The following is a 20,327-nucleotide window of genomic DNA, read 5'->3' as shown; positions in this document are numbered from 1 at the left end:
ATTTGCCTCAGAGGGCTCTACAATCTGTCCACATGCGACATCCTGTGTGCCGTGACCCTCACATCAGAACAGCACCCACAGAAACCTGCGAGGAGAGAAAGCACAAAGACTCCGGGAAAGAAGCAAAGTTAGTAATGAGCATTAATGGGACATGAATTCATACAGAGGGAGAGAGAGGAGAGGAGAGAGGAGCTCAGTGTATCCTAGGAAGTCCCCCGGCAGTCCAGGCCTATAGCAGCTTATCTAGGGGCTGGACCCAGGCAAACCAGAGCCAGCCCTAACTATAAGCACTATCAAAAAGGAAAGTCATAAGCCCACTCTTAGATGTGGTGAGTGTGTCTGCCCCCCGGACAGAAACGGGAAGCTGGTTCCACAGAAGAGGAGCTTGATAGCTGAAGGCTCTGGCTCCCATCTGACCTTTTAAGACTCTAGGAACCACAAGTAACCCTGCATTTTATGGAGCGCAGCTCTCTAGTGGGGTAATATTGTACTATGAGCTCTTTATGATGGTGCCTGACCAATTCGGGCTGTGTAGGTGAGGAGAAGGATTTTAAATTCTATTCTAGATTTTGCAGGGAGCCAGTGCAGAGAAGCTAACACAGGAGAGTCAGCAGTTCCATTCGTGTTGTTGTTGTTTTAGATATATAATAATGAATAGAAAGACAGTAGACATGAGTAGACATGAACTAAACTAAACTTGAATCACGGCATGCTTCCATCGACATCATCCAAAGATTGCGCAATTCATAAATCCCAAATTTATCGCATTTAATAGCTGCAAAGGCTTTTTTATTTTTTATTCACTGATATATCTTTGCCTACAGATGGCGCCACAGTCTCACTTGCAGCACTACAAGTATGACGGCCTTTCTTCTTCTTCTTCTTCCAAACACAATCCTCCCATCTGCCCCATGACGCAAGACAACCCTGTGCGGGGTGGAACTGTGACATTAACTCAGACTGTAGACTGTTGTAAGTAAGACAGTATTGTTCTCAGCCGTGACCTCATTTTACACGGTTAACCTGTTGCTCATTATCAGTCTGGGAGCAGGAAGGGTGTGATATTGCATATTGAACACTGATATGAAACAGCGTCTCCCCCCTTGAACCAAATGTATTTACAAAATTCTCAGTTTAACTGATATATATATATATATATATATATATTTATATACAAAAAATCTGAAAATGTGCATCATCGTTTTCTTTGAACTTACTTGTGAATTGGTAACTTTTGTACCAATACTGCCCTCTATTGTTCAATTGTATGAACAGCATAAATAAGCATATGACCTCTACAATGATGATGGGATTGATATGGATTAGATAAAGACATTAAAGTCAATCAAAGTAATCCTGAGCTATTGATAAAAGACAACCCAACAATGTATTTCCCAGCATTCTTTATTCATTCAAAATGTTTAAAAATATAATATAAATATAATTTCACATAGGCACTGAAATAAATATCTCGTAAATCAGCGCCAGTGCTTTATCATGTAAATGATATTCAAGGGAAACACAAACACGGGATAAAACAATCATGAGATGATTATGATTTTTTTTTTTTTTTAAATCACGCAGTTCATGATGAAAACTAAAAACACTCAAAAAGGCAAAAATGAAGTCACTTCTTTCATAGCGTCACTTCTAGTAGCAGCAAGTGATCTCAACTAAAATTCATAACTTGTTCCAAGCATTGATTAAAAAGAACTAACCATACGGGCCTTGTTGTGTAACAGCAAAGATGAGTTTGATCATTGTGTTTGACCCAAAACAGATTGTAACAGTAAGTGTGTATACAGTACAAATACTCAAAAGATAATAAGGCAAAAATGTACACACATGATTGGAATTGCGTCAAAAAAGTAAAGACTAATATGAAATATGCCCAATACTGTGGGAAGAAAAACAAGTGCTCCAGGTAGCTGTGACACTTAACACTGGCCTCCTCTAAACAACAGCATCAGAACGGACAATAACGACAACGTTGTCCCACAATTAGCCTTTATGAGAGACTTTATGATCAAAGGGCTGCAAAGCTGACATCTGATAACAGATTTGGGCTTTAGCTACCCGCCTCAACAGTTACAGGCGTTGACCAATCAGAGACAGTTTGAGTGCTACCACTCACTGGATTGTCAGCAAAAGAAAAAAAAAAAAAAAGAAGAAGTGTTTTTGTTGTCTTAATTGTCCGGTTCGAGCTGTTGTTAAAAAGGGTTATTTCATCATCCGTTTTCACAATCAACATTTTTCTCATTTCAAATCATGCAGAATCCGGTTTACGAACCACTTCCTAACAAAACATACAGGAGTCGGTGACTTCAAAGACGAGCCCGGAATCGTTTACCATGCTGTCAGGAGACCGATGTGGGGCGGACACGACCGTGGCTAAGTGGAGAGCAGGGTCGGCGGTTCGATCCCCGGGCTCCTGCTCTGCTAGTCTCATGTCAGTGTGTCCTCGAGCAAGACGCTTAACTTAACCAAGATGTCTCCCGTAGCTGCGTCTCCGGTGTGTAGATAGATACTGAATAGTAAGTCGCTTTGGACAAAAGCGTCTTCTAAATGGCCGTAATGTAAGATGACCATCGAGTCAGGCTTTTTACATCCTTTGACCTGTGATGACGCATCCCGTTTACTGACCAGTTTAAATGCAATACTCTGCTAATAACAATATTATATATATCAAAAGAGGCTGATTGTACAATATATTGATCAACTCTGTTGCTCTGGTATTAAGGCTGATATGACATCTTGCCTAGTGCAGCCCGAACACACAGGATTTGGCCACCGTGAAGAGTTTTTCCAAAAATGCCACCTTATTTGTTCCAAAGACAAGACGGTACACAACAAAAAAAAAAAGCTGTTTTAAGAAAAGAATGTCCTGTAGGATGAATATGGTTCCTACATTTACTTCGCAGATTGATCGTTGATTGACCTTTAGCTGTTTGTTCGAGAGCTTCAGACGCTCGGAGACGTTATTTATGAGTTCACAGTGTTCAGAATTTCCAGTTGTCGTGTTTTTGTTCTGTGCGTTCCACATTACATCAAGACTCTTCATACAATCTAACCTCGTGGGAACTGAGCATTGTCGTTGTTCACACAGCCTTTCTTGTTTGATTCGACAGAATCCTCTGAGATATTTTTTAAAAACTTCTGTACAAAAAACTAAATTCCCAACCGCCAACCAACCATGAGATAAAAAAAAAAATGATCACCCATTAAAAACACCAAACCTCAGTCTGTTTCTACCAATTAATCTAAATGCATGCATCTTAATGGTTATGGTGGTTAAGCGTTTTTTTTTTTTCAGATTTACAGTAGCGTCTAGCCGCTCCTAGCTGATATCTACTGTTGGAGACAGTGGACTTACTGTATATGCTGGCCTTCAACAGCGAACACTAAGAGCTACCGTTAGACCCTCAGGTTTACACCTTAGCAGCTAATAGTCACCAGCTAGTGGTTGAAAAACCTTTAGGCAGCAACTTCTAACCAGCAGCTAACTGGTAAGAAGTGGTGGAATATTAACATGAGGAGTGTAACTGATGTCTGCTAACATTCATAGCTTTTATCCTGCAACCGTTGAGCCTTTCCTTAACGTCACCGGATCGGTTCAACTTAGCCGCTGCTGGTCGGGCAGGAGCGGCTGTGCCTGAAGTGCATGATGTGTACGGCTGTCTGATGCCACCAGTAAAACATCACCACCACCAGTATGTGCCACACCTGGTGGCTGGCACCCAGGTAGTTCAGCTGGCCTAGAAGAGGAGGAGGAGGAGGAGGAGGAGGAGGAGGGGGGGGGGGAGGCTCTAAATACTGTACATATTGGGGGTTTTTTTTCATACTTTCTTCACCATGTACAAGAATGCAAATATATTTCAGGAGGATCGTTAGTATGTAAATGTCTGGAAATAGCACCTAAACGTGTCAGATTTCTGTAAAGAGACGGAGGAGAATGACTCACCGGGGAAGTAGCGCTCAGGGATCTTGGTGACGTAGAACAAGAAGGCAGATCCAGCGATCAGGTACATCACCATCACACGAGGCAGGAACAGCTGCACATACAACAAAAAAAAAGCAAAGTTCGTATGACTGAACGTCGTACAGTCGGGGGAAGAAAGTGCTGAGATTTACTAGAGGATAACTTCTCTTAATACAGCTGCAAAAATATTGTACGCGGAGGTGCGAATGAAATCCAAGTGTGCGCATGCGTTAGCTCTCACTTTGCTTGTTTTCTAATATCGCTCTGTTTCCTGACCTGTACAACGTCGGTGGTGAATCCTCCGTTGAGCCAGACCCAGTGACATGCAGGAATCACACTGATGCCGGCCACGCAGCAGAAGATCGCCGTCCGAATCTGCCGCCACTCGTTGCTGAGGTAATGAGGGTGGACCTGAGCGCAGAACACGGCCAGGATCAGGGACAGCACCGTCAGCAGGTACACCTGTCGCCAAAACTGAAAGACGGGAGGAGTGACCGATTAGATGCGGTCTAATCAGAGCCGGAGCATCTGGTTCCTTCATTAGCATCTGGAGGAAGAAAAAAAACAAAAAAACAAGCGTTGAGCGTTCCCACTTACAGCGTTACAGTAGAAAGCGTAGAAGATCCCGGGGACGTAACAGCCCAGGATGCCGACAGAGATGCCGGCGTAGTCCAAAGACAGCCAGCGACGGCAAGTCTTCTCTGACCGGTGGCACGAGAACGAGTGATACCCCACAGAACACAGCATGCACACCTGCGAGACAAAACACAGGAACATTTACAGACTGGGGGGAAAAAAACGCATTCACGACATCCAACACCAATTTATTTTAGATTGAGTTTTGGTTCCATCAATAGATCTTCACCTTTTCTGATTGCAAGTCAACAAAATCCTTCTGCGACTGTAATGCATCAACTCAAGGAATAGTGATTTTTAGGGACAATCTCGATACTCACAATATGCACTTAAATGGACAAAGAAAGGGGGTTTTAAGGAGGCTGTGCGGGTCACATATACTACACTATACACCTACTGTAAGTGGGAATCACACTGACTTGTAATCTATTACGTTGACAAGTTCATCATCAGCTGCAACACAACCTACAACACCAATCGCACACAGCTAACACACTCTATTATACTGAACTACTCTATTGTAGCTCTTCACAGTACAACACACTGTCCAGCCTTTACAACAGCTACACCGTCACACGGCTTACACACCTGCGTGGGTTGAGGTGAACTGATTGCGCCTGCGGCAGGAAAACGTGAACCTTCATGAATCAGTTTGTTAAGCCATTCATACGGTACAAATACTCAGCCTATGCAGATGTTCATAATTAACTGACACTTGTAAACAGCTGGACCCTGGGAGGACCAAAGACAGCTTTGTATTATTGAGTTTGCATTCGGTTTCACGTCTGAACGGCACATTAATAAAAACAAGATCTGGACAAAAGATTATTAGCAACTTCTCCAGAGGACTCCCTCACACACGGCGAGTCAAATCATCTTTACCTGGAAGCAGAACAGTCCTATAGCGTAGATGACGTAGTCCTCCGTTTTCGCTCCGGAGGCCGGCAGCACTGACGAGACGTCGTTGACCCCCAGAGAGAAGAAGAGCAGGAAACCGAGGAGGTGGCTCCAAATGTTCACAGTCTCATTGGACAGAATGAAAATACTGCAACGGGAGAAGAAGAAGAAGAAGAAGAAAAAAACACACATGAAGGAGGCCGTGAACACACTAACACGCACTAGAACGTTCATTGTAACATGCAGAATATTTGCAGAACCGTATAAGAAAATCATCCAACTTCTAAAATAGTACAAAAAGAAAGCACTTCATGAACACGACTGGATTGTAGTGAATAAGTCTTAAACTCTGATATAAAAAGAACACATTTCCAGCGCGACTCCCACCTCCTCAGGCAGAGTTTGGAGGGCAGGTGGGCCCTGTAGCCGCCTGTGATGTAGGGGTTTTCTTTGAGGAAGAGGGGGATCTGTTCGTAGGTGTACAGTCTTATCCTCTGGGGTATCAGCACCGGCCAGTGCTGGTAGCTGCCCAGCTCTATGTAGTGGGCGGTCTTCAGCAGCTTCTGGGGCATCTTCAGCAGCATCGTGCTCTCAGCCACTGGCGAGCCGGGGACGTTAATGCAAGCTGCGTTTGGAGAGAGAGAGAGAGAAACCACCGGGTCACGGAGAGGAAGCTCTGTGTAGTTCATTTTAACACATTTCTCTCCAAGTGACAGGATAGAGATTTAAGATGACAGCTCGTGCGTTTTAAAACGTGTGTTCGCATGGAAGCTAGCTAAAGCTAACGTTTGTATTCGCGTGTACCGACTCCTTCACCCTCTCACTCTCCGTCTACCACTGTGTATCACACCCGCAGCACGTTGACTCAACGCAGGTGCTTTTATCTATATATTGGAAATAAAGCCTTTTTTTTTTTTTTTTTTTTAAGCAGCCAAACAGACACACTGGCATCTTAGAACAATGTGTCAGACCGTTTCATTGTTGTTAATGTTAGCAAGTTCAATTCCTGGATAGCAAACGGCGACGCTAACCTTGACAGACGTTTTTCTGTAACGTAGCCCCGGCTAAACTCATTCAAAACCGGGTTACAAAGCTCACCATTAGTCGCAGTCGGACCGTCGATGTCTTTGTTCAGGCAATTCAGCCATAACCGGATGACTATTAAGCTAGCATTGCGTTAAAAAATAATTACATTTTAGTTCAAGAAAACAGACAAAACACATATCCTCAGCTGCTGAATAGCACCAACCTATCTTCTTCTTTTTGGTATTAAAGGAGGAAACAGCGCGTTACTGCCACCAACTGGTAAATGTGGAGGATTGCACCTGGAGCCAAAATAATCTTCCGAGTTTTGCTGCAGAAATACCTCTTAAATCCATTGTTGAAGGCTTAGAATTAGGGGGTTTCTTCTCCATAAAGCCTGAGTATGAGCTTATATGTCTTACAGTCTATTCACTGCTGTGAGCACTTCTCAGTAGATATCTCCACCAACGCTGAAATGAAAATCACGCCCTTGTTTTTTGGCGACCATTAATTAATAGACCAGACTTGTGGGCTACACCCCAAAGGAAATTACATTTGTTTTTGGCTTTGGTGGAGGGATATGGTCACAGACTAATCAACAGTTGTATGATAAAACACAAGCATTGTTATGTTTTTAAAATGAGACCAAAGGAGAGCATGGCTGCCATGGTAGTCAGTCCTTTTAACCTAAAATGAACAAAACCAGTCCTCCTTCTGACATACATGTATCCATCCACCTGCAGCTAACTTTTCCTATTTTAAATGTAGGCCTTAACATCCCAGAATTCTTTCATTTCCACTTTGGGAAAAGCAATTTTATTCCACATTCTCTGACATTATCATATATATTCTTTATCAACTTGTTCCAAGGCTGATGGCAAGACAAGAGATGGTTAAATATTTCTGGATAGACAGATTAGACTGCATCATTCATCTGCATTTTAATCATTTTGCACACAGTTCATTTATTATCTTCCTCATAACACATTTTACAATAGTTGGGGATTTCTCTTTTCTTTTTTTGACACTCTTTAGTTGTTGTAAACATTATAGCTTGTGTTTATCTGAATGGAGAAGAGAGAGTGCAATGATTGGAGGGGACATGCAACAAGAGTCTCTGTCTCCTATTGTCCAACTGCCACACCCAAAAACAAGGCCCAGATCGCATAATCCATAACAGAAATTTGCTGACACAATGACTTTGGTATGTTAATATTTGAGTGGTTTAATGTTATGACTTCATCCTCCTTAAAAGTTGAAATTAGAAATATTGGGAAGCTGCAAGCAGTCGGTGCATCAGATCCCTGCGAACACAACGTCATTTATAATTACAGCGTATATATTATAACTCCAGGAATGTGTTGGACATCTTAGATTTATGATGTATTTTTACAACATAATTTGATGCTTGTCTTTAACCATGATGTGCTTTTGAGGACATGCTCATGTTTTAGTGTTTTGACGAGACATGCTTGTAAGATTCAATAAGCCTGGTCTTTCTTCTTCTTCTTGTGAGACATAGGAGTAGGTTTCATTTCTTTCGGGGAGTAACATTTTGGATCATAATCATGCAAAGCTGCAAATCACTCTGACATACCAAGGGCGTTATGTTGGCCTATTCAATCCCCTTTTTCCATCTGCAACACATTTATTGGAACATGATGCACTTGTTTGTTTTGAGAAGAAAAAAGACATCAGGCATGTATTGATAATTACTGGGAGTGATTTATGAGTCAGTGAGAAATGCCCTGTGATGAACCACTGCTCAAATGATCATTGAGTCTTGAAACATGGCACCCTGAAACAAAACCTTTTCAAATACTAACAAGAATATAGGGATTCATTGTTTTTATAAGAGGCTCCCTTACTTCTGTTTTAAAACACAATAATATTTATGGGTCATATATTCTGTTGGGAAGTCATCCAGTCTGCCATTCTTTCTATTCTTTTTTTATCCCAGCAGTCAGCCTCTATTTATGCCAGCTGCTCTGGCAACCAAAAGTCAAGTCCGAGATGCCCTCAACTACACAGGGACGTGTGTTTTTTTATTTTTTTATTTTGCCTTCAAAATAAAAGCATAATTGCGAATGGCATAGCAGAAAGGAATACAATTTGATAGATTTTCGCTACACGTTCTTTCTTACTGTTTTGTATCTTGCAACATGAAATTCTATTTTTATTTACGTGACAAAAATTCTTTATTTAATTTAATATAATCTGTATGATATCTTAACATTAATAATATTATTGTTTCATCATCACTTATTAACTATTTTAATAGCTTTTTATTTTATTGAGTTTGGACTAATTCTGGTTAATTTACAGCATTGTTTATGTCCTTGTTAAATGAACCAATAAATAAACAAATAGCCTCCATAAAAACAAATGATAATTATTTTAAAGCAAATAATGACATGAACACATATTGAAAATATATTCATGAGTATTATCATATAGTTCTGTAGTAGAGTAGTGGTGTAGTAGTAGTGTTACTACGTTGATGTTTTCAGTACAGTTTAATTTGAAGAATCCTGAGGGAAGCTCCGTTCTGTTTGCATTGCAGCTCTTCTGACCGTGTGCAGCAGCTGTGCGCCCAGCCCCGTTTATTTCACTATGACTGTGCAGTCAGGGAACCCTCGTAAGCTACTGTGCCTCCACTCTGCAGGGATCCAACATCTGAACCGCCGGGCTGATGCTGACAAGATGATGAACACAGACTCACAGCTGCTGATTTGGGGACTTTTTTGAACAAAACACACTGCTGATATGAGATGCACGGATTATGGATCTGATATGGATATGTTGCCAAATCCTACTTTTCCTAAGTGTTTGCGTTAATTCGTCGTTGCATGATGGCGATGACGACGCTTCTTGTGATGGAGCGTTTGATATTTATTTTGTTTTGGACAGGTGAGTGTCTGTCTGCATGCATGTGTTTTACTGGAAAGGAACACAGGAGCCAACCGCGGGACAGACCAATGTATGCTAATGTATGAATGTAATATTTGGTACTAAAGTGCAGAGACAGCCTTGACTCAGTCCTCTCCATGTATGGCTGTGTTTACTTTTGTTCCTCTGCTGCTTCACTGCAAACTTGGACAGAGAGTATTTTCTGTTCTGACCATCAGTGCTTGAGGTGTATACTTGGAGAAAGTTAACTTCTATTGCCTTCAGAGTTCCTCTCAGCGTTGTTAAGAACAAACGAAGTCCATAACAGACCTTCCAACAAAAACAAATTAAAAGTTTTCTATTTATGTCAAATGCAACAACAGAATAAATCGACCGAGACCCATTCTGCAAGTATCAAAACAGGTTGCAGTTTATACAGACGATATAAGCTATACAAATGTGTTTTGACACACCTGTGCTGTCTTCAGGGCGTCAGCATGCTTGGAGTTGAATCTTGTGTTGGATATATTTGAAACTTCATGTCTCGGTGAGTGTGATTTATTGCCCCGGTGCTGCCTGTTTCCGCAGGTCAGGCAGTGTTTTCGGACATTGGGATGAGATCTATGGGTTTGTGGAGCAGCTCACCACCAGGTTTGTCAGGTAAGTAAAGTGGCTGTTGTAACCCGTTCTTCTCTCTCCATGCCCCTCCTCTCCTCTCACCCCCCTCCTCAGATGTTCGGGGTATCTATACTACAAATAGCCCCGGAAAATATTGGAATAATAAAACTTTATATATCACAGTTCAAAACCAAGTGAAAAAGTGCTTTGCAGGCAAGCAGGCGTATAACATGTACTTAAGTCATATTTAAACTAATGAAAAAAACATACTATTTTAAACACTGGCAAGTGGTTACAGATCTTAACATTTTAGTACAAACAGTGGTAGTGAGTAGGAAGTAGGCCATGTCTATTTTGGGCAGCAGACATCATACAAGACCACCAACTGCTCCAAAACCCCTCTGGGTAATGGTCCAGAGGGTGTGTGATATCTTTAGGCTTAATAACAGCTTGCTAAATATGAAAGCAAAACATCCAGCCAGATGTGGAAGTTGGTGCTGACCACAACAGGCTGTCCTGTATCCCTTCACAGCCTGAAGGGCAGAGAAAGGAAGTAACAGTGACAAGGTTACGGGTTCAATTCCCTGCAAAGTAAAGAAACAAATTTAAAATATATATAAAGTCATATTATATGTCTGGCATGTATTGTCATTTCATTACAATACACTTAATTATATCACAATAAAAAGTCATAATGTCTTGTCATGTTCTGTTATCATGTTGTTATGTGATGTCATGCATTATTGTGGTTTGTCATGTTGTATAATGTTATTGGATTAGAATTAACTTTATTGCTATTTTACACAGCTAGTACCAGTACAACAAAATACAGATAATAATAGCAGTAGTCCATATATAAAGATAAACTTAAAAACGAGGGAGAAGGGACTTGTAACACCTTGCCAAAAAGTTATATAAAAATGTAATATCATTTTATGTCATGTACATTACATCTTATTTCATTTAGTCTAATCCTTTTTATTGACACGAGGACCAAACCCACTTATAATGTTTGACCTTAAAAGACACAAATGATGTGTTTCTGTACTACAGACAGGATTCACAAGCTTCCTGTATATGTGTGTTTCAGTCCCAGGATGAGGGTTTCCTACATAGTCTTTTCAGCCAGAGCAGTTGTAATACTGCCACTAACTGGAGACAGGTACCAGTTTTCATTTTTAAAGTTCTCCGTCTTCTCTTTCTCTCATTCTCTGCCTAACTCCCTAACCCATCTTCCTCCTCCTCCTCCTCCTCCTCCTCCTCCTCACGGAGAAACAAAATAACACAGATAACCAGATCACACAGAAACCGAGCTCTTATCAGTCTTTATTTAAACTGTTTTGTGATCTGGGCGCGCAGGTCAAAGATAGATGAGGGTTTGGAGAAGCTGAGCCAAATCAAACCTGCTGGTGAAACGTACATGCATGAAGGCATGAAAGCGGTAGGTACACTCATCTGATTGCCCTCCAGGAACCATTGCCAGTACTGTCCTACATGTGCTTAGTTAGAGTTTGTAAAAATCTACTCTAAAACACTGCTGTGTGCCTTTTATATTTTGGTCTATTCGGTCTCACTGTACATTATCAAATTCTAATAGATAAAAAAAATAGAAATAAAGTAGATGTGTTATCAGATATTTCAAGCAGCTCCAACAGAGTCTGGCAACAGAAAGTGTTTCAGCAATCCAAAACATACAACGGAGAAAGTGTCACTGTCGTTTTAGAGCAACACATGTGCACAGTGTGTGCGTGAGCTGCACTGAGTTTGTGCCAACTTCCCCTCTTCAGGTGTCCGAGCAGATGAAGACACAAACGTCGCCGTCATCCACCATCATCATCGCTCTCACCGATGGCAAGCTGGAGGCCTTCCCCTACGAACTGACTGTACAGGAGGTATTAAACGCCCTCACTCTTTACTGAAGATAATTCACTTCTATTTTAAATGACGTGTTCGTGTGCTTTGTGTTCTTTCTTTTTTTTATGTTGTGTTGCAATCAAAATCATCTTGAGGAGACACACACACTTCTCAAATCATCTCTGTTGTTTTTACATTTTCAAAGATCACGTTGCGTGAAATGAGTTACATGGATACGCATAATTTATCACTATATGGGTTTATAGTAGTAAATTATGCTTCTTCCAATTAGCATCTGGCTCATTTCAAGCCCACAGAGAACTGAACCGATCATAAACACGGGTTTGGTGTATGTTAGTAGAAGCCGAACTTGACTCAGGACTTTCTGTGTTATGCTTCCCAGGCTGACAAAGCCAGAGGGTTTGGAGCCAGAGTGTACTGTGTCGGGGTCATGGACTTTGACCACAAACAGGTAGGAGGACCTTGACGCTCTTCCAGCCTCTGACTGCCATGCAGCACAGTGAGAAAGAACCCTTCTCTCTGTTACTGATACTGTCGGTTGTGTAAACACTGAGCTTATATTTGTCTTTCTGCGTGTGTGTGTGTGTGTGTGTGTGTGTGTGTGTGTGTGTGTGTGTGTCAGCGTGTGTTAGGTTTGGTTGTGGTCAGATCTTCAATAGACGAGTTGTTTTTGGCCCCCAATTTATTAACACACCTTGACCCTGTTGCTTCGTCTGTTTGAGTTCAACTGGAACCTCCTGAGGACAGAACAGCAAGCGGCTGGCGGGGGTTCATAGTTAGTGGTTTATGCATTTGGTTCATGTAAAAACATGGAATAATGTTTGTATGGCGGCATGTTTTGAGTTATCATATCCTTGGAGAGATTTGATTAGATTTTTTCCTGTGCAGGTATCAGGTTATTGAAAGGGAGCAACACATTTTTCATGCTGAATAAGAGAACACTGACTGTGTTGACTGTAAGAAATACAATCTTACAAAACACCGAAATGATTGGGAACCCCTGATCCGCCGTGTTTGTAGCAATGCTGTGCTACGTAATCTTTTCAGCGGTCAACATCAGGTCATATGTTATCCGTAATGAAATTTGCAGTGCAAAGGAAAAACTGTAATTACATTTGTTGAGAAATGTGATACTACGGTATACTTCATTTAAAGTGGCATCCGTTGTTGCACAACCCCCATCCTGAATCATTCTTTCATCACATCATAGTGACAGTATTGATCTGTAAAATAAGTATTAATAAGCGTAGCAGATTGGCTTCAAACGTTCAGAACTCACGACTAGAAAAGTCTTCAGCAGTCATCGGGTTCAAGCCTTTCTTCTGGCCGGTTACTGACCGGTAGCACTTTGTGGTCTGACGAGGAAGCAATTACATCACTGTCCAATTAAATAATGCCAGGCGAGCTTCCTGTTCTGCTATCATTACAGCAGGAGATAAAAGCTTCAGCCAGCTGTCCAGAGCTTTCATCTCCCAGAAACAGACTTTTCCTTCCTAAAAACGCTGCTGGAGCACTGAACCGAAACGCGGAGAGGACCTCCCCAAAAGAGGCGGCAAGAAAATGCAACGTTGTCTTTCGAATAAATTCATTTAAAACTGTTTCATTTTTTTTGTCTCAGCTTGCTGACATAGCAGATGGCACAGAACAGGTCTTCCCGGTGCTGTCCGGGTTTCATGCCCTCAAAGACGTCGTCAACTCGGTGAGGTCAAGTCAAATATAACGAAAACATTGGGTTCGGCACACCGTGTGAGAGCGACATCGGGCTTCCGTTCTGAGCCGTTTCTGTCACCTGTATCTCCACACAGATCCTGAAGCAGACGTGCGCAGACGTCTTCACAGTAGAGCCGTCGAGTGTCTGTGTGAATGGTAAGTTAGTGGTTTCCAATTTTTTTTTTTTATAATGATACTCTTGGTCCCCAGAGGATGACGCCTAATGACTTTGGTGCTCACCTAACTTCCTTTTAGCGTCTGTGATTTGTTGATTTCTACCAGGGGTCCCAGTGTCCCAATGGGAGCAAATCATTGTTTTCAAACCATCAACTAGCACACACACACACGTACACCTCCCAAAGGACATCGTGTGCAGGACGCCTTAACCATCACGGTGGTCTTGTCTACGCTAAAACATTTTGACGCTACTGAACGATCATAGGAAAATGATAGGCTTGCTATACAGGCAGCAGTGTGACTCTATGAACTCTATCTCAGTCTTCCACGACTACACGTTGCTACTTGTCACTTTGATCATGAAGGTGACCCTATTCTACAGTATATAGGTTCAAATACAGTATGGAATTGAGTATTTATAGCATATAGTTTAGGGAATAGAAGGGCGGGACTGAGAGAAAAGAAAAGTGCAAGTACAAATCCATCTGCTACTTCAGCACCACAGACAGTGCCATGGATTCATCAACAACAAACAAATGACAAACCTCAGTCGGATAAAGGATCAATGAGTCAGGCAGACAAGACTTACATATTCTACTCAACAACCCTTCTGCCTCTGAAACCTCTCTGCTACAGGGGGATGGAGAGGTGGGGTGGCAGGTTAACAAGGGGGATGCATTTTTGCTCATTTTGCTCATCCCTCCTCAAATCGCCCACTGGTTTTAACATTTCACATTCACGTTCCCCCTCAGGGTGAATTGCAAATAACTTTGGTGATCCCTTAGCTTTCCCTTAACTCGCCGCTGTGCCTCAGAAGCCTCACAGAGCCACCATCCCAGCTATAGACTCTCAGCCTTCCTGACTTTAATTTGCTCGATCACCATATTTGCTGTTTTGTAAATGCTGTTTCCGTTTGCTGCATTTGAAGTACCGTCCCAGCAGCGTAACGCGTCCGATGTTTCTCAGAGTCTTTCAGTGTGGTGCTGAGGGGCAGTGGCTTCAGCGGATCCAGGAGGACAGACAACATGCTCTGCGTCCTCACGGTCAATCAAAAGTCATACGGTCAGTGAATGCCACACGCTCAACACACTCATGACTCGTGCTTCAGAGGTCAGCTGAGATACAGTTGGCTTTTGGATGCTTATGCTAAGGATGCACTTATTGTAAACCCAAGTTTATTTACCAATGATGCTAAAAATGTGCCCCTATGCTGCAATGCACTTTGGGATAGCATCATCTATGAAGGGAAATGCGATACGACGTGCAGATGTCTGCTGCTGCAGTGGAAAGTCAGAGTCCAGCAACAAAACAGTGGCTGCTTTTTATTGACTTCAGCCAGAGAACAGAGGAGACATTGTGAGAGGCAGAGGGAGGGAGAACATGTTCTCTGTCTCATTAGTCTATTAACAGATCGATGTCCTCTTAATGTCGCTGAGAGGACATGATAACACATGACTGTCCTTTTTGACTTTCCAACCGGCTTGTTTTTATCCGTTCTGCTTGGAATGTCTTTCTTTCATCCTTTTCTTTTTGCAATTGCTCTGAAGTTTTATTCTGGCTGGGAATCTGAATATAAATACAATTATATGGCATTGCAAGTTGTCAAGCAAGTTGAAAGTATTGTTATGCTTAATGCACAGAAAATAAATATAACGTCATGGCAGCAAGGTACAAAGCGTCTCCTCTTTGCAAGTTTGCAGTGGGTAAAATTAGATGACGTATCGACATCACCGACGTGTACACTGATGATCAATTGTCTTTCTGGAGTTAAAACGCCATAAGCACCAGCATGAATTTGTTTTGCGAGCCAACGTGATGTGTTTTTGCTTCCATTTACGACTAAACGTTGTGTAATTTTGATATTTTTTTTGTCATGTTTTTGTAAGACAATCCTTTCCTTGTAGACAGTTATTCTCACAGTTTGTCTGTCTCTCTCTCAGACCAGAAACCAAAAGTAGTGAAAGACGGCTACCTGCTGTGTCCAGCTCCTGTTCTGCATGAGGTCGGACAGTAAGTCAACACACACACACACACACACACACACACACACACACATATGCAAAGTGTTCGTAACTGTGTCAAACTGTAAATAAGCTGTAAGTAAAAGTACAAAAAAAACCGGAGCTTTATGTCAGCACAAGGTTTCACTTTAAAGGCAAAACAACTCAAACTGTATTAAAAAGCAAATTACAGCTACAGTATTATATAGTCACAATATAAAATCCTGGTCATTGTTATTTAAAGTTAATGGTGTACAGTTGCAGTTACCCACAACATAAACAGTATAGTAGAATTTCTTAATCTACACCTGAGAACCACACTTGTGCCTGAAGTGTTCGTTCATCATGGTCAGTTTTCTGTCCTTTCTGTGCTGGTTTGTCTCTGCCTGCTTTCTTTGTTTCACAGCAAAAAACCCTTGTGATTAAAATCAGTTAACCCCAAAGGCTGTGAGTTTGCTGAAATGATCAGAGTCACGAGCATCTCCGTGCCCCACCAACCCTGCTCTCCCACCATCAAGCCAATACTGAGCAAAAAAAAAAAAAAAAGAAAATCCAGTTCTGGAAAGTAGTTTGGCACGACTTCATTTCATAACCTCACTACCATGGCATTTCTCTGACAACAGGCTTATAAAGGAAGTGTTTCATCGGTTGACGCTTATGTGGGGCAACTTGCAATAGTGTCAAAGGAAAACTGATATGTTGCATGTCTTGTCCTCAAGTAAATTCAAAGGACTATAAAATTACATTTTGCCGATCATCATGCCCAAATGTACCGCTTTCAAGCCATTGACATTTCTTCCTGCAGCAGGTTGACATCAGAAACTAGAAATCTGTTGTGTGTCTGTAATGGAGAGTGAGAACAGTGTTTACAGTGTAACTATCGGCGGCTCAAAGTGTTGTAGGAACTGAAGCCAGTTCGACCAAAATATCTCTGTGGCATTTAGAGAGCGAGCCAAAGCTGATTTAACTTCACCCACTTCAAACAGCGCCCTCTCTCTCCCCCTCCATCTGTCCCCGGTCGCCTCTCACTTTCCATCACGTCTCACCCACTCTGTAACGCCTCCCTCCTTACTGAAACACCCGCGCACACTACTGACTTTCTCAAGGACGAAGCTGAAACAATCTCTGTTGAGTCCAACCCTCAAACGTTGGAACCAAACAAAACCTAACTGAAATGGCAAACAAGGAAATCTGGTCAAAAAACGATAAGACTATGAATCGGAAGTACTTCCTTCTTTCAGTGAGTCAGCGTTGGCGCTAATGGAAGGTCAACAGGGAAGCAGACGAGGTTACAAGGAAACATAGCTCTATGGCAGTGCTTCTCAAACTTTGTAGTTGTTACTTAACCCCTTAATTATCAATCAATTAATAGAAAAAGTGATATTTATCCACCATAAACACACACGCGCACCCTCTCATCATGGTCCTCACTGTATTTTTCCATCACTCCGATGGCTGAGCAAACATCACATGCAGCTGCTAATAGATTGAGCAAGAAGTGTTTCTGCTTCTGCTGTTTGTTTTCAGTGATTCTGTCTAATAATTGCAGATCAATCGAAGTGCTGGTCAGCCTGAACAATGGACAATCCTACATCTCCAGTCCCATCACCATCTACGCTACAACGTGTGTGAGTATCAATCATATAGCCGTACATATAGTATCAATCACATAGTAGCAAAAAAAAAAAGAAAAACACCGTTCGTGATAGGTTGCCAGCAATTATAATAGTATCACTACAGTCTAGATACGCTGGAGTATGCCTTGTAGAGCAAAGGTTGACAGTTGCGTGTATCTGATTAGTGTGTGTTTATTGCAGTCAGATGGGATCTGGGTGCTCTGGTTGCTGTTGGCTCTGTTGCTGTTACTGGCTCTGGCTTTATTCTGGTGGTTCTGGCCTCTCTGCTGCACTGTGGTGAGTCTTCAGCCTAGATGTATACGTGCAGATCTCCAGTTCGGGCCTTGTGGAAGCACAGGCCATAATTCAGTGCAATTCTTAGCCCACGTGTTGCAATTTGACCAGTGTTCCAGTAGTAACACTTATTTCTGTCCATTGACAATGTGAAGTTTGTTACTTTTTCACATTATTTTTTACAGGTGATCAGAGACCCACCCCCGGCTCGCCCACCGCCGCCACCTCCTGTCATTGTGAGTAGACCACAGACTTCACTTCATTTCCAAGATGCATTTTTTTTTTTTTCTACTCAAACATGAATCTGTCCATTATTTTAATAGTTCAGTATTGTCTGCAAGATAACAGGTATGTTTATGCATGGCAGTGGCCCTAATAGGCCATCACTAATTTTCGTTTCCACATTTATGTTTTAAAATAAAAACGTCAATTTCAATAGCTTGTATGCATGATTATCATACAAGGTATGTTTCTGAATGGCAGCGACACGGCCACCCTACTCACTGTACCTTTAAAATAAAAACATGAAGATATGAACCTGTGTATTATTTGAATAGCTTAGTATTGAATGCACAATAACAAGGTATGTTTATACATGGCACTAGGCCCAGTTTAATATAAAAACATTGAAGCCCCCTGCTTTAAGGTGTTTGAGACTTTGGTGAGGCAGCATCTACTGACTGTTCATAGTACTGCAGTGGTTTCAGCTCTCGGCCAGAGAGCTTTCTGTTCTGTTTTGCCTCGTTTGAAAATGTTTGCCACGACATAAAATGATCATATTAATTAGAGGGCTTAATGACTTGCCCTTTAAATGAATCATTACAACGTTGTGTAGTATTCTAAAATCTTAAGCCCACAATTGAAACTCACCGTATAGTTCTTTCAATTTACTTACTGTTGTTTTCAAGGAGCCAGAAGACGATCTTTCGCCCAAACACAGGTGGCCTACAGTGGATGCTTCATACTATGGAGGCAGAGGTCCTGGAGGAATCAAACGCATGGAGGTAATAGAATAAAGAAACCATAATTACAATTAATTACTGTCACACATACATTTTCGCTCAACTTCAACATTTTGGCAAAGTGTTGACGAACACGAACACGCGCACACACACACACACACACACACACACACACACACACACACACACACACACTGGTTATTGTGGAGTCTGTGTGTGTTCAGTGTCTCTTTAACTATTTGGCTGCCGTGCTGTGCCGCTAACAGACGGGTCTGTGATGTCTGTCTTTTGTACCCGTGGTCTGTAGGTGCGTTGGGGGCAGATGGGGTCCACAGAGGAAGGGTCACGGCTAGAGAAAGCCAAAAATGCTGTGGTCACTATGCCGGAGGGCGTGGAGGAGCCCATCATGCCTCGACCCCCACCACGATCTCCTCCAGTCTACAACCCCCCATCACAGTCCAAATGGTACACTCCCATCAAGGTGAGACAGTAACCTCATTCATCACCAGACATTTTTGCACTGTGCAACGTTGCATATTGGCCACTTTAAGGCTTAAAATTCAAAAAATAAAATGTGATTCTGACTCTATACATGTTATGATGCCCTTAATGTATACCTTAATTTATCTGTATTTTTATCTTGCGTTTTTGGATTAAATGAACCTGATTTGACTTGACTTTCAGGGGCGTTTTGATGCATTGCGGGCATTACTTAGAAGACAGTATGACAGAGTGGCAATCATGAGGCCAACACCTCAGGACAAGGTAAGAAACCTCTCCAGCATTTACCTCCGATACAATTTCAACTCGTAGGATGAAAGAAAACACGGATGCTTATCAATTCAGAACATTTTGATCATCATTCCTTCCTGCAGGACTGTCCCTAGTCACCAAGGAATAATCACTTTTTTGTGTTTGCCATAAAGTGTCACCAGTTCATTTGATTAGAAAATGGACCCACCCTCTTGACGCCAAAGTGATTTGATTAGATAATAACAGATAACTGTACAGATCTCCCCCCCTCTAATTATCTACCCAACAAATAACAGCTCACTGCATCAACTCAGGCGTATTAAATGACAGTGTAAATATCAACACTATAAACACAGCTTGAATAGGCAACAGGTGAGCCAATGTTTTAGGATGGTTTTCTTCTCACAGTATACTGATGAGATTTTGATGATTCTTTCTCATATTGTGTCCCTCTGTGTGATGTGGTCTACTGATTGAACTGGTGACAGTGCTCTAATCCAAACACCAGCATTAACTCAAAATGTGATATTTTCCATTTTAAGCAAGAGTCAGATCAGTGAACACATGACACACATCCCCTCTGGTTTGCTCGTGTTGTTTTATATCATATTCAGAATCTGCCCCTTCATGTAATAAAATCATCTGACTGTAATGTCTGGCTTTTGTTTTGTCTTCAGGGCCGCTGTATTAACTTCACCAGAGTTCAGAGTCACTGATGTTTAACCGTGAGGATCAACACTTTTCACTTTATTCCAGTTTTTGGCCAAAGATTAGTGACATGTACGCTCAAGAGATGAGTGTTCCGATTCAACGTGTATTGTAAATAAATGTCTTTACTTATTTTCCGGTGTTGTTATTGCATTTAGAGATCTATTACCTGTGAAGAACCCCCACAAAA

The 20,327-nt window shown here is 41.7% G+C and overlaps 2 protein-coding genes across 2 annotated transcripts; one reads left to right on the top strand and one right to left on the bottom strand.

Annotated features, from left to right (window-relative positions):
- Positions 1-1,400: 1,400 nt before the first annotated feature.
- LOC137888895 (progestin and adipoQ receptor family member 3-like) lies at positions 1,401-6,765 on the bottom strand. The gene is made up of 7 exons (XM_068732402.1): positions 6,611-6,765; positions 5,900-6,137; positions 5,498-5,660; positions 4,577-4,732; positions 4,256-4,453; positions 3,962-4,052; positions 1,401-3,755 (listed from the first exon to the last, which is right to left on the bottom strand). Exons 2-7 carry the CDS (start codon positions 6,094-6,096, stop codon positions 3,619-3,621), a joined length of 942 nt encoding a protein of 313 aa, XP_068588503.1. The 5' UTR covers positions 6,097-6,137; positions 6,611-6,765; the 3' UTR covers positions 1,401-3,618.
- Positions 6,766-9,141: 2,376 nt separating this feature from the next.
- LOC137888962 (anthrax toxin receptor 2-like) lies at positions 9,142-20,270 on the top strand. Its single transcript, XM_068732492.1, has 17 exons — positions 9,142-9,445; positions 10,013-10,084; positions 11,133-11,204; positions 11,402-11,483; positions 11,830-11,934; positions 12,300-12,368; positions 13,536-13,616; positions 13,723-13,783; positions 14,771-14,866; positions 15,745-15,814; positions 17,354-17,432; positions 17,622-17,717; positions 17,900-17,950; positions 18,623-18,718; positions 18,984-19,157; positions 19,361-19,441; positions 20,107-20,270. The coding sequence occupies exons 1-17, from the start codon at positions 9,318-9,320 to the stop codon at positions 20,143-20,145; spliced, it is 1,452 nt and encodes a 483-aa protein (XP_068588593.1). The 5' UTR covers positions 9,142-9,317; the 3' UTR covers positions 20,146-20,270.
- The last annotated feature ends 57 nt before the right edge of the window (positions 20,271-20,327 follow it).

This window comes from Cebidichthys violaceus, unplaced genomic scaffold (assembly GCF_023349555.1).
Source record: "Cebidichthys violaceus isolate CVI_PGR_0920_01 unplaced genomic scaffold, fCebVio1.0.p SCAF_59, whole genome shotgun sequence".
NCBI classification, from domain to species: Eukaryota; Metazoa; Chordata; class Actinopteri; order Perciformes; family Stichaeidae; genus Cebidichthys; species Cebidichthys violaceus.
The sequence above is the reverse complement of the archived record's forward strand: the minus strand, read 5'-3'. Positions and strand labels throughout refer to the sequence as shown.

Excerpts from the sequence above, each read along its gene's own strand:
- LOC137888962 (XM_068732492.1), top strand. The coding sequence starts at position 9,318 with ATGGATCTGATATGGATATGTTGCCAAATCCTACTTTTCCTAAGTGTT. Across the intron at positions 12,369-13,535 it reads TGGACTTTGACCACAAACAG|CTTGCTGACATAGCAGATGG; the intron begins GTAGGAGGACCT and ends TTTTTGTCTCAG. Across the intron at positions 19,158-19,360 it reads AATGGTACACTCCCATCAAG|GGGCGTTTTGATGCATTGCG; the intron begins GTGAGACAGTAA and ends CTTGACTTTCAG.
- LOC137888895 (XM_068732402.1), bottom strand. The coding sequence starts at position 6,096 with ATGCTGCTGAAGATGCCCCAGAAGCTGCTGAAGACCGCCCACTACATA. Across the intron at positions 4,454-4,576 it reads ACGCTTTCTACTGTAACGCT|TTTTGGCGACAGGTGTACCT; the intron begins GTAAGTGGGAAC and ends CCCGTCTTTCAG. Across the intron at positions 4,053-4,255 it reads TCACCACCGACGTTGTACAG|CTGTTCCTGCCTCGTGTGAT; the intron begins GTCAGGAAACAG and ends TTGTATGTGCAG.